Consider the following 15,512-nt stretch of genomic DNA (forward strand, 5'->3'; position numbering starts at 1 on the left):
GGTGCAAGTATCTCAAACCTTTATAAAAATGGTTAGATCCTAACAGGTCTTTTTCTCCTAAAGAGTACAAATGCAGATTTGGAACGCATGACCCTTTATATCATATCAGGTTAATCTATTTTCTCCTAAAATTAAGTTTTTATCAATGGAAACTAATGATTTGCTGTTTAGCTTGTTAATGAAATCTATTTTATTAAATTGAGTTTTGTTTATGTCATGGTCATGACAGATTTGGAACGCATGACCCTTTATACACTTGTCTTCTACTTGCTTATAGCCTTACACCATAAGACAACGTGATGGAGTTTAAGTAAGCGCAAACTTGTTCTGGAGTGATTTTAGGAGACATTTCTGGAGATTTTGTTGTCACACATACTGAAGATGAGATCCTTCAAGCTTCCATTGTTGCTTTAGCTGCATTTTTCAAGTCTTTTTTCTATAATTTATCTATAGATAAAGTTACCTTGATTTGATATTTGCATTTTAAATTTGCTACAGAAGAGGGGGTAAAATTGGGAAAAGAATAGTTTAACATAATTATGCCTCTGTTACAACTATACTTACTCTTCATTTAGTGATTTTCTTTCACTTTTTTTGGTTTATTATATCATTTAATAGATACTTATTCAGGTATTATCTTTTTACAAATCCTATCTGGCTCGTGAAAACACAATTACAACTTCAAACTCTCCTCAAAACACTTGCGCATATACTGGCTTAGCTGGTATGCTTCCATTCCTTCTGTTAATAACTAAAAATATGAAATTACCCTTAGTCCTCCACCTCACCATGTGTTGTTTGATCCAAATGACCTTGTTTACATCATCGTAAGATTCATGAACTTGTACCCTTATGGCCTTATCTAATTCTAATTGTTTTGATGTGGATTAGGCAAGGAACATATACCAGTGTTCATAAGGCTCTGTGATTAGAAGCCAAGCCAACTGTGGGAAAATAATTAATGAGCAGAATAACCTCTTTGAAAGTTTGCTTCTTTGAATTATAAGGTGCATTTTTTTTTATCTAATTAAATACAATGACAAGTACTACTGAATTTCCTATAAAATATAAGGCCATGCCCTAAGTTAAACTACTTACAAAAAACGATAAAATGGGTGTAAAAGCTTTAATAAAAAGTACTAGCAAAGATTTGTGCTGTCTTACACTTTTGATTGAAGAGAAAACTGGAAGTATGCTGGTCCTTTTTAATAATATAAGATATCTTTATATCCGGAAGTAATGGGTTTAAAAAAGGTTTAATCTAGAATCGTAATATTACAACATTTTTTAGGTAATCATTTTGAAAAACACATCCACACTCCTGCTTAAAAAGACAACGGGTATTAAACTTTTGTTTGATGACTAATAAAATTTCTTCATTTTCCTCAGATGCACACCTGCTACTTGTTGACTTGCCAGAGCTAAAATCTTTGACCAACAGGTAGTTACAAAAGTTGCCTTTTGTTATCTATTATTTCTAGTGCATTATTTATTTATTTATTTTTGCTTTCCTTGATCAATAAACTTTTAATGGTTGTTGAAAGTCATTGGTATAGGTATAGGTATAGAAGCATGATTATCTGTCCTGATTATATTTGGTGTTATTTATGTTTATCTTTGTACATAATATAATTTGTTTAATGACTAATAAAATTTAACAGAGGCAAAGTAATGAATAAATCTTATTTACAAAATGATCCAAAGAATCATTTTAGTGTTGTATTGTATTGCATGTTAAGTTACCAATTTGCCATGTGCAGGTTCTGACAGCTCTAGCAACCTCCTTCCATGTTGTACAACCTCTCAAAGTTCCTGCATTCAGGTTATTCTTTTAGAAAGGAAATTGTCAAAGGAGAATTTAGTCATGGGTTTCTTTTAATGTTGTACATGTTTTGTTTTCTATAATAAATGTTATGCAATATAGCAATGTGTTACATTTACTTACTATTGGAATGATTATTTGTATTTGACATACTAGTGCAATGAATTATCTTTATTGTTTATGGTATTTTATTTTTTATTATGAGGCTTTTAGTGTGTTATTTAATTTGAAAATTAGTAAATCTATCAAAAATATATAATTCTAAAAACATTTAAAATTATCACACGCAAAAATGTTTGTCATCTTCATTTATGACATGGCCTTTCTTGACAGGGGATTTCTTGATACGCATGGCGTGTCATTAACACGCGCGTCGTAAGGTTACGACACGCGCATGCGTGTCGTCTTCCTTTATGACAGGGCCTTCCTTGATACACATTGCGTGTCGTAAACGTGCGTCGTAATTGCGCATCGTAAATGAGCGTCGTAAATGCGCGTCGTCTATAGATGACGCGCAAAAGCGCGTCGTCTCTCTTTATGACAGGGCCTTCCTTGACGCGCATTTGCGCGTCGTCTGAGCCTTTTACGACACGCAATGAGCGTCGTAAAAGGCTGTTTTTCTAGTAGTGATACTTCTCATTAACGAACTCAGGTGGTTGTTCAACATATATCGTTTCTTCTAATTCACCATTCAAGAATGCGCATTTAACACCCATCTGAAACACTTCAAAGTTCTTATGTGTTGTGTATGCTAGGAATATGCGAACTGATTCCAACCTTGCAATTGGTGCGAAGGTTTCTTCATAGTCGATACCCTCTTCCTGGCAGTAACCCTTAACCACAAGTCTCGCCTTGTTTGTTATTACATTCCCTTCTTTATCCAACTTATTGCAAAAAACCCATTTCAAACCAATAACTAAAGCTTCAGATGGAGTAGGAGTTAACCTCCAAACTTATTTTCATTCGGACTCATTGAGTTCGTTTTGCTTCGCTTGTACCCAATCAGAATGATCAAGAGCAGTGTTGATAGTTTGGGTTCGATCTTGGACATGAATGAATTGAACATACAGAATTCCACTTTAGAGAATAATGCAGTTCGTTTCGCTTTTATCTGAGATCTCGTAAGAACACCTGTAGAGATTCACCAATGACTTGGGTTTTGGGGTGTTCTCTGGTCCATTTGACTAGTTAAGGATAATTTGGATCATAAGAAGGATCCAATTCAGCGTTTACTTCTTCAAATTCTGATTGAATGTCTGGATCGTCATTCACATCCTTATTCTCCCCCTCGAATGACGAGTGGTCCTCTGCATCAGGAATTGAAGTATCTCCTATGAATGGAGGTTCGAGAATCATGGTGGGAAGAGAGTCATCTAGGTCAGAAGAAAGAGACGAATTATATTCCTCCCCCTGTGATGGAATGTTCATTTGTTGTGGAGTTGGTTGCTCCCCCTTAGGATGTGTATTGGAGTCAGAATTCTCCCCCTGTATTGGAGTGCTCGTGTCTTGAGGTATGTTCGTAGTTGATGAATGATTGCCTATGTCTTTCATGGCTGCATCAATTATCTTCTTCAATTCATCGACCTTGTTGTCAGCTGCTTTCACTTTATATGTGATAGCCTTCTCTGGCTCATCAAAGAGTAGCATGAATTCATCGTACATAGTGGAGATTGGAACAGTGGCTGGACTTATCTTAGGAAAGATTTCTTCCGATTTACTCTCCTTCGACTGAATCCTCTTCATGTAGTTATCATTGAACGTCATATATTAGGTTTCTTCTATCTTCTTTGAACATTTGTTGAGAACTCTATATGCTTTGGAAGTCAGTGAATACCCTAAAATATACCTTCGTCAGCTTTCGCATCAAAATTGTTACATTGTTCCTTGGAGTTGAAAATGAAACACCTGGAAGCAAATACATGGAAAAACTTGACTTTAGGTTTACGATTATTTAAGATTTCAAAGGGAGTAATAGAGAATCGCTTATTCTGGAAGGATCGAATTTGAGTGTAGCAAGCAGTTGCAATCGTATCCACCCAGAAAAAGAGAGGCAGGCATGCGAAGGATAGCATAGTCCTCGTAGCTTCACACAAAGATCAGTTGTGTCTTCCAACTACACCATTTTGTTGTGGATTATAGGGAGCAGGGAAATTGTGTGAAACTCCCTTTTCAGCTAAAATTCGTTGAATGCTTGATTCTTGAATTCGAAGCCACTACAACTGCGAACATTGCGAACTAGCTTTCGCAGATGAAGCTCAATATGCTTTATGAATTCCTTGAGTTTTGGAGTAGCTTCGGATTTTTGTTTAAGAAAATACACCCAAGTGAAATGTGAAAATCATATACTATTACAAGAATGTACTTACTACCACCAACATTGTCAATCGCAGAAGGTCCACAAAGGTCGATGTGCAGCACTTCCAATGGTTCAATGATTTTCGCGTTTACGATGGTTGGATGACTTTCCCTACTTTTCTTCCCCATATCACAGGTAGCACACAAATGATCCTTATCATATTTCAAGACAGGAAGCCCTCGCACATGATCACCAAGCACAAGCTTGTTGATGTCTTTGAAGTTGAGGTGTGAAAGTCTTCTATGACATAGCTACCTATCATCAGAGTGAGCTTTTGTAAGCAAGCAAATGGTTGGCTTCCCTGGTATCGGATTCAAATTCAAAGGATACATTTCTTTTTTTCGCTGCGGCTTTAAGAGAACTGCATTCGTTTTCTTTTCGATTATCTTAGATCCCTCATCGCCAAAGGATACTTTCAAGCTTGTTCCAACAACCAGTTGCGAAACGTTGATAAGGTTGTGTTGTAAACCTTCCACATAAGCCACATTACAAATTGAAAATTCTCCGTTCTTTATCATTCCAAAGCCTTTGATGTTTCCATACTTCATATTTCCACCATCTTTGAGAGCTCGAAACTCTCGCAACTCCTCCTTCCTTCCTGCCATGTGACGTGAGTAGCCGCTGTCGATATAACTGCTTGTCACGAATGAGCTATAAAAATCAAGCAGATTTTGGAACCCAAAGTTTCTTGGGTCCTTGTGAGACTTTTACAGAAAAAGGAAAAGCAATTTCTAAATCAACCATATAAGTTCGTTTGACCACAGTGGTTGCGTCTTTCTTAGTTATGGTGAAAACTATTATTTTGTTATTTTTCATTTTCGTTTCTTTAGAATCATATTGATTTTAATAATTTTTGACTTGATTCTTGACAAATTCACTCTTAACTTTCTTAAGGTTAGCAGTCGATTTCTTGGTTTGAGATTCAGAATCCGAGACTAACTTTCCCTTTCCTTTGACCTCTTTAGATGGATGTATTTGTGGGATGAGATTTTGGTTTCTCAGTAGGCTTCTTTGGTGGAGGAGGTTTGTGAACAAAGTTCCTTTTTGATTTTCAAGAATGGCAGTGCGAACATTCACTAGGATTCACATGCGAACGAGATTTCTCCTTCTGAATGGAAGATTTTTCTCTGCGAACATAGTTGGAATTTTGGGATTGCCAAACTTGCTTCCTTTCATTGAGATTTCTTTTAAATCTCACATTTCGTTGGCGTTTTTGAGCTACAAGTTGCTCTAACGATTTGTGGAACTGATTCCCGATCTGGGGTACATAGATCTGGGGTACATAGGGGTTGTACTGGTGGCAAGTGCAGTAAGGTTCATCGGGGTGTTTGTTTATCTTCTTCAAGGTGCCATAAATGTGGCAGAGAGGGCCATAATGCAAGGAATTATCATCAGCAGGCCCCGTTAGCGAGCACCAGGATTTGTTACCATTGTGAGTAGGTTGGCCATGTGAAATCCAATTGTCCCTTGCTAGCCGCCATACTAGTGTAGGCACCAGTCCCAACTACTTTGAGGATTACCAGTAGATGACATGGGAGAGTTGAGGCCTCGAAGGCTAGGGTTGTTCCCTTCAACTTATGGTAGAGGAGGCCATGGCAGCGTCGAACGTCCTTACTGGAATGTTTTTATTTATGATTATGTCAAGTTATTTTATTATATGCATATGATTGTATTTCTGTTAGGTACCATCTTAGTGAACTCCTTTCCTGCTCTTGTGCTTTTTAAATCTTGTGCGAGTCAGTCCTTTGTGTCTCAGTCCTTTAGTAAGAGTCTGGATATGTTTGTTCGAGAGTTAGACTGTCCATTACAAGTTCTTGTCGCCAACGAGAATGGGGGTTCTGCTTTGAGTATTATTCAGGATTGTACTTTAGAGATTTTTGGGGTGTCCAGCCCGATCGATTTGATCCTTATCCCTATAAGGGATGTATGTGTGATATTAGGAATAGACTATTTTATTGGGGTTGGTGTCATGATAGATTGCAAGGGGTAATGGGTAGTGGTTCGAACCCCACGTAGGGGAGAACTGACTATTTATGTCGAAGGTACCGGGGTTGGATCAACCTTTTGTTTTGTTGCCAGGGCGCGATAGTATCTTCAACATGGGTGTATGGGTTATCTCGTATATGTGGTTGACACTTGGATAGAAAAGCGGGTGTCAGTTTCATATGTGCCTATGGTTAGAGAGTTTCAGATTTATTTCTGAAGGAATTACCTGGCATGCCTTCTACGAGGCAAGTGGAGTTCAGGATCGATCTGATCCTTGGTGCAACGCCGATTACTAAGGCGTTGTACCAATTAGCACCACCAAAGATGCAGGAGTTTTCCTCTCAGCTTCGGGAGTTGTTGGGCAAGCAGTTTATCAGATCGATCAATTTGTCCTGAGGAGTGCCAATTTTGTTTGTAAAGAAGAAGAATGGGTTCACACCTGAGGTGCATTGATTACTGGGAACTGAACAAGTTGACGGTGAAGAACTATTACCCACTTCCTTGTATTGATGACATCTTCAATCAACTGCAGGTTGCATCTTGGTTCTCCAAGATTGATTTGAGGTCAAGGTATCATCAAATGGTAGTTAGATAGGAGGATGTGTAGAAGACAGTGTTCTAAACTTGTTATGGTCATTACGAGTTCGTGGCGATATTATTTGGGCTCACCTACACACTGGTGAAAATTATGGATTTGATGAATCGGGTATGCAAGCCAAAATGCTCGATCGTTCAGTCTTTGTTTTTATCGATGACATCCTGCTCTATACCAAGAGTGGGAGCAGCATGAGGAGCACCTTCGAGATCTGTTGGGAGTTTTGAGGAGGGAGAGGCTTTATGCCAAGTTCTTGAAGAGTTAGTTTTGGCTATGGGATGTCCATTTCTTGGGACACCTCGTTAATCAGAACGGGATTCTGGTTGACCCTACCAAGATTGAGGTAGTTATGATGTGCGAGGTCCAGAAGTAACTTTCAGATATCAGCATTTTTCTGGGTTTGGCATGGTATTATCGGATGTTTATATAGGATTTATCCAAGGTTGTTGTACCCCTCACTTGGTTGATGAGGAAAGGCATGGATAATCGTTGGGGCCCCGAGCAGCAAGCTGCATTCGAGTGGCTGAGATAGAAATTATGTGAGGCCTCAGTGTTGACCCTTCTATAGGGAGTGGAGGATTTTTTTGTATATTGTGATGCTTCTATCACTGGTTTGGGGTGGTACTCATTCGGAGAGGGTGGGTTATTGTGTATGCTTCTAGACAGCTGAAGCAGCATAAGGTTCGGTATCCGATGCATGATCTGGAGTTGGTTGCGGTGGCATTTTCCCTCAAGAGTCTAAGATACCTCATAGATCAACCGAATCTGAATATGAGACATCGTAGGTGCTTTGACATGGTTAAAGATTATTACTATGAGATTTTCTATCATCCTAGGAAAGCAAATGTGGTCGTTGATGCTTTAAGCCACAAGTCAGATAGTACTTCTGTTGGGCGCCTATGTATAATGATTTCTATCGATTCTACAATTTTGTTCTTGATAAGGGACACTCATACCGAGGGAGTCAAGAAGGAAAATCAGAAGCAGGAGAGAATCAGATGTGAGATCGAAATTTTTTTCTACCGATAGTCATGAATTGTTGACCCAGTACGGTCGAGTTTGGGTACCAAATTTTGGTGGGATCAGGAAGTCTGTGATGGAGGAGGCACGTAAGTCCAGATTTTTGATACACCTTGGTTCCACAAAGATATATCAAGATTTGAGACATAGTTATTGGTGGCCGTGTATGAAGAGGAAAAATAGCCTGGTATGCTGAGAGGTGGTTGACCTACCGAATGGTCAACGCCGACCACTGGAGTCTGCATGGAAAGTTGCAGCCTTTGGAGGTTCCCATGTGGAAATAGGAACATATCACAATGGATTTGATCCCCAATTTTCCTAGGGCGGCTAAGGAGGTTTGATGTGATATGGGTCTTTGTGGATCGCTTGACAAAGAGTGTCACTTTCTAGCTATTTAGGAGAGCTCCTTGGCTGAGAAATTTGCAGATGCATATGTGTATAAAGATTTCTGCTCATCACGGTGTTCCAGTTTTCATTGTAATTGATCAAGATGTCTAGTTCACTTCTCGATTGTGGTAGAAGCTCCACGAGGAATTGGGTATGAGCTTGCTCTTCAGCATTACCTATCACCCGCATAATGAGGACCAGAGCAAGTGGATCATCCAAACGTTGTAGGATATGTTGAGAGTTTATGTTATAGATTTTGGTAGGAGTTGGGACTCTTAACTTCCTGTTGTTGAGTTCTCCTACAACAATAGGAATCACTCTAGTATCGGTGCATCACCTTTAGAGCTTCTTTATGGGAGAAAGTTTTGTACCCCAGTTTGTTGGGGGGAGCCCGATGACAGAGTTATAGGTAGGACCATGGTGGTCTTTCAAACGACAGAGCTTATCCAGCAGATTAGGAAAAGGTTATAGACAACACAGAGTCAACAAAAGAGTTATGTTGATATACGCTGATCCGATTTGGAGTTCCAAGTTGACGATACGGTTTTACTGAAGGTATCACCCTGGATGGGTGTAATAAACTTCAAGAATAGGGGCAAGTTGGGGCCTCAATTCATCTAGCCATTTCGAGTAATGGTCAGGGTATAAGCAGGGTGGCCTACCGACTGGATCAGTCTGATGAGCTTATTCGAATCCACAACACTTTCCATTTTCTCATCTTCGGAAGTCTGTAGTTGATGATTCAGTGGTGGTCCCTTTGGAGGATATTTAGTTTGATGATCTTCTGACCTATGTTGAAAGTCCAATGACGATTTTAGATAGGAAGACGAAGGTATTACACAACAAGCTGGTATCATTGTTCAAAGTTTAGTGGCAACATTGGAAGGGTTCCGAATGGACTTGGGAACCCGAGGCTGAGATGCAGGAGCACTACCATGATTTATTCGTAGCATCAGACTTCAAGGACTAAGTCTAATTTAAATAAGGGAGAATTCTAACACCTGGATCCCTAGTTAATTCAAATTCCAAATTTTTGGCATTTTAAGGTTTGGCATAGCATGAGGGAGGCTCCATGATGTGGAAAATCAAAAAGCATTGTGAGTTTATTATAAGTCGCCATGTCATGACAGCATATGGCCACTGCATGGCAGGTGGAAAATGATAAAACCCTATTTCCGGGTTTTTCTCCCTATTTGAAGGAATGAGGAGGCTATGGTTTGCTCACCCTCAGCCTCTACCAGCCTCTTTGACATCTGATAAAAACCCTAATCCCCTCCTCCTTTGTTTAAGCCTTGTTTTGGTGTTCTTTGAATCCATTAAAGGAAGAAAGAAGAAGAAGTGAGCTAAGATCCAGCAAGCAAGACCTCCTCCTTTGTAGTGGCATTCTTCTGGACTTTTGTAAGTGTCCAAGATTCGATTTTTATCACGATAGGTTGCTAAATCTTAATTTTTGTCCCTTAATCTTCATGTTCTTGATTGTTGGAGTGGTGAGATCTCATAAAGTTTGTAACTTTATGAATCTCCAAGCCATTAAAAGTGTTTGCTACTTTAGATGTGGATTTATAGTGTGTTTTGGTATCTTGCATGGATTTTTTCCAAAACAAAAACCCTATTTTTGACCTAATAAGAGCCCAAGACATTTATCGGACATGTATGTCTGAAAATTAAGGGTTTTGATGTTATTTTATGATGTTATAAACATTTATGGACATGTTGAACTAGAAGTCTTCAAGATTAAGTGCTTAATGAATTAACCCAAGTTGTACTTTGCCCTTTTTGGACCAATGAGTGAAACCCTTACCTCTTGGAGAGTCTAAAGGGAAAAAGTTGGAAATTTTATCCACTTAGACCATAGAAAGGACCAAATCTGAGCTTTGTATTTGGATAATTGGTTTTTATGACTTAGGTTTGATTGAACAATGATATTTGTATTTGGATAATTGGGATGTTACATATTTCAATCTCATTTAGTTTATGAGTTAAGATAATTAGTTAATCAACATACATTATGCTAAGAAAAAAGATAATTAACCCTAATTTTAACTTATCCTAATTGTAAGACACAATATTATGATGCACTTGTTTGTGCCTAACCTACTGAAGAGTAAGGACTAAGACATATTTCCTAAGAAATATTTGGCGATTAATCAACAATTTAAAGTGATATTTTTGCGTCTTCTTGACAAACCAGCATTTATATAGAGATATAGCATGATTTTTTTAGGGATTAAGAACCCCCTTTGACATCTATTCATCTGCAAATAATTCTCAATATGAAAATTCCATATGGATTCGGAACCTAAAGGATATCATTGATTGAATTGTATCATCTTTTTTTAGTTAACCTAATTTGCACCTTTACTGTTGGGGTGGGGTTCAGCCTCTAAAGTGCACGTGGGATGATTTTTTGCCTCATATTGCTCAACCTGAAACCCGAGGCAAGCTTAGGTGAGATGTAGAGAGCTAACGACTAAAACTGGAAGATTTAATGTTGGTAACTATACTTATGTCTATGTAATTATATTAGAATCTAAGGGAAGAAAGGTTTCAAAAGAATCTAACTGACTCAAAATTGAACTGAAAGTTGTATTGTTTTTATCTTTGATATTGTTTAAAAAAATCTTTGCGACTATTTGTGTTTTCAAGATTTTGTTATTAAATTTGTTTAATGATAAAGTTCTTAACATTTATTACTTTTAAACATAAATGTTTGACCATGAAATTAACATGGAATCGAAGCGGCTTACCCTAGCTAACTACGTGCAGTTTGTTATTTTTTATTCTATAGACGAGGGTCAATCAACATGTATAATAAAGTTTGATCTCAAATCCATTAAAACTATCAAAATGATATACTTAGGGGTCAAACAATTAAAAATGTTTTTAGGTTATTTAATGAAAATAAATTATATGATTCATTGGACACTATCTCTTCGGTTGCAGTACTGTAGCACCTGGTTCCCGGTGCGTACTTCTTGTAATTAATAATTCTAAATTTGTGCATTTTTTTTGCCTTGGACTCGACGAGTTGAAGGACCGACTTGCCGAGTAGGAGCAGGATGAGACGCGAAGTCTGATCCTTGGACTCGGCGAGTCGGTTCCCCGACTCGGCGAGTAGGCCCTGTTGGGCAAAAACCCTAACCCGAGTGCTGGCACCCTATTTAAGCACACTAACTCGGCCTCCCTTGTCCCTAACACTTCCGGAGAGCTGTAGTGAGAGACCCTAGCCCCCCATATTGTTCTTGTGAGTGATTTTTACTTGGTGAAGGAAGTTTGGAGCTTAGAAGAAGAAGGAGGAGGTTGAAGAGTGCAAGGAAGGGAGTAAATCCGAAATCTACACTGTGAGAAGCTTCCATTCAGGTAGAAAAGTTCATACCTTGATCACTAGTTCATTAGATGCCATTTTTGTCCCAAATTGGTGGTTTTCAAGCCCTAAAACACCAAACTCCATGTGTTTGTGCTTAATGATCCGATAGGACTTTAGATCTAGACCTTGTGGAAGTATTAGAAGCATCAAGTTCTTGTGGATGAAGTGATTGAGGTCCCCATTAAGTGTCTGATCTCATAAAGAGCTTGTATTTGCCTTTTGAAGCTTGTAGAGCCATGCATGCACGTAAAGTTTGCAACTTTACGTAATAAGCATGCCCTAGGAACATAGATCTATGGTTTTTAAGTGTTGCATGTCTCAGATTTGGTCTATATGGGAAATAGGTCAAGGGACTCAGCGAGTCCCAAAGTGGAACTCGGAGAGTTCTTTGAAGATGGCCTTAGACTTGGCGAGTTGGATGAACAACTCGGCGAGTCCTATGAAGATTGCCTGGTACTCGACGAGTTGTTCTTCAAACTCGGCGAGTCAGATGAACAGTTATTGAATAAGAGGGGTTTAGATGTTGAAGATCCTACCCTTCGTATTTACACGCGGAATTAGCAATCTAACGTGTTGCAATAGTCCAAGAAACCCAAATCCTAATAAAGGATGCTCTGGTGAGGATTTGGAAGCGAGTGGGAGGTCTGCTTGTATGGACTCATCGAGTTGTTCTTGGACTCGGCATGTCGGATCGCGAGCCGGTTCTATCGTCCCAAGTAGTGAGTTAAGGGTGACTCAGTGAGTGGGAAGAGGGGCTTGTAGAGTAGGATCGGGTTAGTGGGAGAAGGACTCGGCGAGTCGGTGCCATGACTCGGCGAGTCCAGTCAACTGGAAGTTGACTTTGACCAAGGAGTTGACCTTGGACCAGGGGTGGGTTAGTCATCTGACCTAAGGGTGTGAATGAGTGGCTAATCTATGTTTATGATTTATAGCCGGAGGATTACTGATTCAGTTGTTAGGCACTTAGCAAGCAGGCTTTCAACAACTACTTTTCGAGGTGAGTTACCTTCTAGTAGGGGTGGGTCTAAGGCCACAATGCCGGCCCACAAGTAGGAGATGTATGATAGATGATTGTCTTTGTGATATCATCTAGGTTTGTTACTACCTTATATGTTATATGCTAACATGATATGTGGTATGTGATAGTAGTAGAGTTCGGTTGTTAGGACCGAAGGGTAGTCAGACACCCCAGGTACGTCTGACAGTATGTGATGATATGTTTGCATGCTGGCTTGTTATGTTATATGCGATAGATATAGTAGGAGGGAACTAGTCCCCAAGTTCGATTGTTAGGACTGAAGGGTAGTTCAGGCACCCCAGATATGTCTGATAATATGCTTATGTTATGTTATATGTGATAGTAGTAGTAGGGGGTGAAATAGTCCCCGAGGTTCGGTTGTTAGGACCGAAGGGTAGTCAGTACCCCAGAATGGCTTGACATGGGTAGGTCGGCACCCCAGAATGGCCGTACCGGGTAGGTCGGGCACCCTAGAAATGTCTGGCAGTATGTATGTGATATGATTGTATGGTATGTGGTATGATGGGGGGGACTCACTAAGTTTCGGGCTTACAGTTTTCAGTTTTGGTTTCAGGTACCTCTTCAGCGAAGGGGAAGGAGCCGGCGCGGTAGTGGCACATCATACACACACACTTTGGATTTCCGCATTATGTGATGTTTTGGGATTGTACTCTGACATTATTATTATTTTCTTGTTTTAGGTTTCCAGACACGTAATATGTTTTATGAAATGATATGATCGGATGATGTTTTGCTATAAGTATTTTACAAACCACTTATTTTAAATGAAATTTTTGGGCGTGAAAATTAGGTTGCTACAAGTGCCACTTATCATGACTATATAAGCTAAAAGACTACAACTACAAGCCAATTTGGAAGCTAGTGAAGCGTCATGTGTGAGAAAATTTATGAAACTGGATTTTGGGATCATAGGGATTACTACCACATTTGATTGATGACATAAATTTATGCGCAACATAAGCATCAACTTGTTTGTCAAAACATTTGGGAAAATGAATCTCCAAAACACTTGTTTACTTTTATTTTTTTTTTTTTTTTTTTTTTTTTTTTTTTTTTGCACTATTATGGTCTAAAACCCATTTACCTCACACGGCATCAAGACCACTTGATCACAATCATTCGTCATGTTCATGACCAGACTAGTCATATAAATGTACATTCTGCACCACTTCACTAATATAAGATCATAGTCTAGAATCACTTTCGGTATTTGAATAAATCCCAATTTGTATAATGAAAAGTGACACTACGATCACCAACAACATTTAATGATATTTATGTCCTAATTTGTTGTTTTAGATTTTTGGGTTTCATGTGCTAATGATTATAAAGTTTCATTTTGATAAATTTGAAAGTGATTTGTGGGAAATAATTGAAGTTTATTGCTTCCGGAATTGGCTTAATATTTTAAAAAATCTTATATATTGAGTTTTTAAGGGATTAAATCCTTAACTTTTTAATTTGTAATGCCCTTAGCTTTTGTATTTTTTTTACATAAAACAAACATTTACCTTTTAATTTTGTCCAAAAAAACAAAACTCAACTTTTTATTTTATTTTTTCCTAAAAAAATCCCCACATTTGATAAGTTTTTTCAGAAAAAACTACTAAAAGGGGAAAAATCAAAAAATATTGAAAAATGCATTAGAAAAGAATTTAAAATTTAAAGGGTGTTTGGATTAACTTATTAGGTTATTGCTTATTAGCTTATTTGTGATGGAAATAAGCAATAAGCAAATGAGAAGATGCTTACTACAATTAATTTATTTAGTTTATTTCTAACACAATAAACTGATTTTTAAAGATTTTATTCAAACATTTAAATTTAATTTATTATGGTAGGAATAAACAACAACCAATAATCATTTTTTTTTTTTTCCTATCCAAACATCTTTAATCTAAAAAAACACAATATTTAAGGGTTTTTTTTTTTTTTTTATGATATTAAGCCCAAAATTCGCATGGCCAGTTATGCTCGTTGAAGAAAAGGAAAAATGGCGTTCAAACTTTTACAAAGAACCAAAAGAAAGAATGTATTATGTAGCCCTAAAAATAATTGGGCTGAAAATACATTCAACTTTTTCTTTTATGGGCCAAGCATTATTCATCGATCTCTAAAATCTAAATAGGAAAGAGTTGTACCTTTGTAGTACGCCTAAATCTTTTTATGTTCTCATTTTAACAATAAACAAAATTGGCATAAATATATTCAATATGAATAATATTTTTAGGTATTCTCTGATTATTTATCCAAAAAATATTGCAATACATGGTGCTTTAGAAGTATTGAATTTAATAATTATATAACAATAATGATCTCCAAAGCTTAATCGAAGAGCATTTTTATAAATAACTTTTTAAAGTGTATCTGTTAGGCTGCACAATTAAAAAATTGGAATTTGTTTTTTCAACTTTTAATGCATTATTTATTATCCTAGTATAAAATTATTGTTTTTTAACAGGTTCGGTTAATATCACTTTTATGTTTGTGTATTATCAGTAAATGTGTGGGTTTAGATAGGGGTGGGGTAGTGTTAAAGGGTGGGTCTTATTTGAAATTATAAAAAATAAAAACCAATATACATCCAGACATGTTTTCTAAATGTTTTTATTAAAAATTAAAAATAAAAACTTATTTCATTTTATTTTAAAACGGAAAACAAACAACAATCTTTAGTACCTAAACATAGTCCAAATCCCCTAAAATAAATCGATACCAAAAATTATCATGAATAAATTATAACTGTGGATTGCCATAGAAGTTTCTATTCACCCTTTTGAAAGTTTATAGATAGCGAACAACTCAAATAAATCCATGTTCTATTTTTCTTATTTGATAGCATGAAGTTAATTTATCATGCAAAAATGTTATAGAACTAGTATATGAAAACTGAAAAAGAATTTGACAAATCTGTAAAACAAAGAGGTGTTTACATCCTTA

General features: G+C 37.4%; 1 protein-coding gene across 1 annotated transcript; it reads right to left on the reverse strand.

The window, feature by feature from the left end:
• Nucleotides 1-2,442: 2,442 nt before the first annotated feature.
• LOC145035743 (uncharacterized) lies at nucleotides 2,443-3,586 on the reverse strand. The gene is made up of 2 exons (XM_078984245.1): nucleotides 3,056-3,586; nucleotides 2,443-2,706 (listed from the first exon to the last, which is right to left on the reverse strand). The coding sequence occupies exons 1-2, from the start codon at nucleotides 3,584-3,586 to the stop codon at nucleotides 2,443-2,445; spliced, it is 795 nt and encodes a 264-aa protein (XP_078840371.1).
• Nucleotides 3,587-15,512: the final 11,926 nt, after the last annotated feature.

The sequence above is a fragment of the Lactuca saligna genome, chromosome 3 (assembly GCF_052625555.1).
Source record: "Lactuca saligna cultivar CGN05327 chromosome 3, ASM5262555v1, whole genome shotgun sequence".
In the NCBI taxonomy this organism is placed as follows: Eukaryota; Viridiplantae; Streptophyta; class Magnoliopsida; order Asterales; family Asteraceae; genus Lactuca; species Lactuca saligna.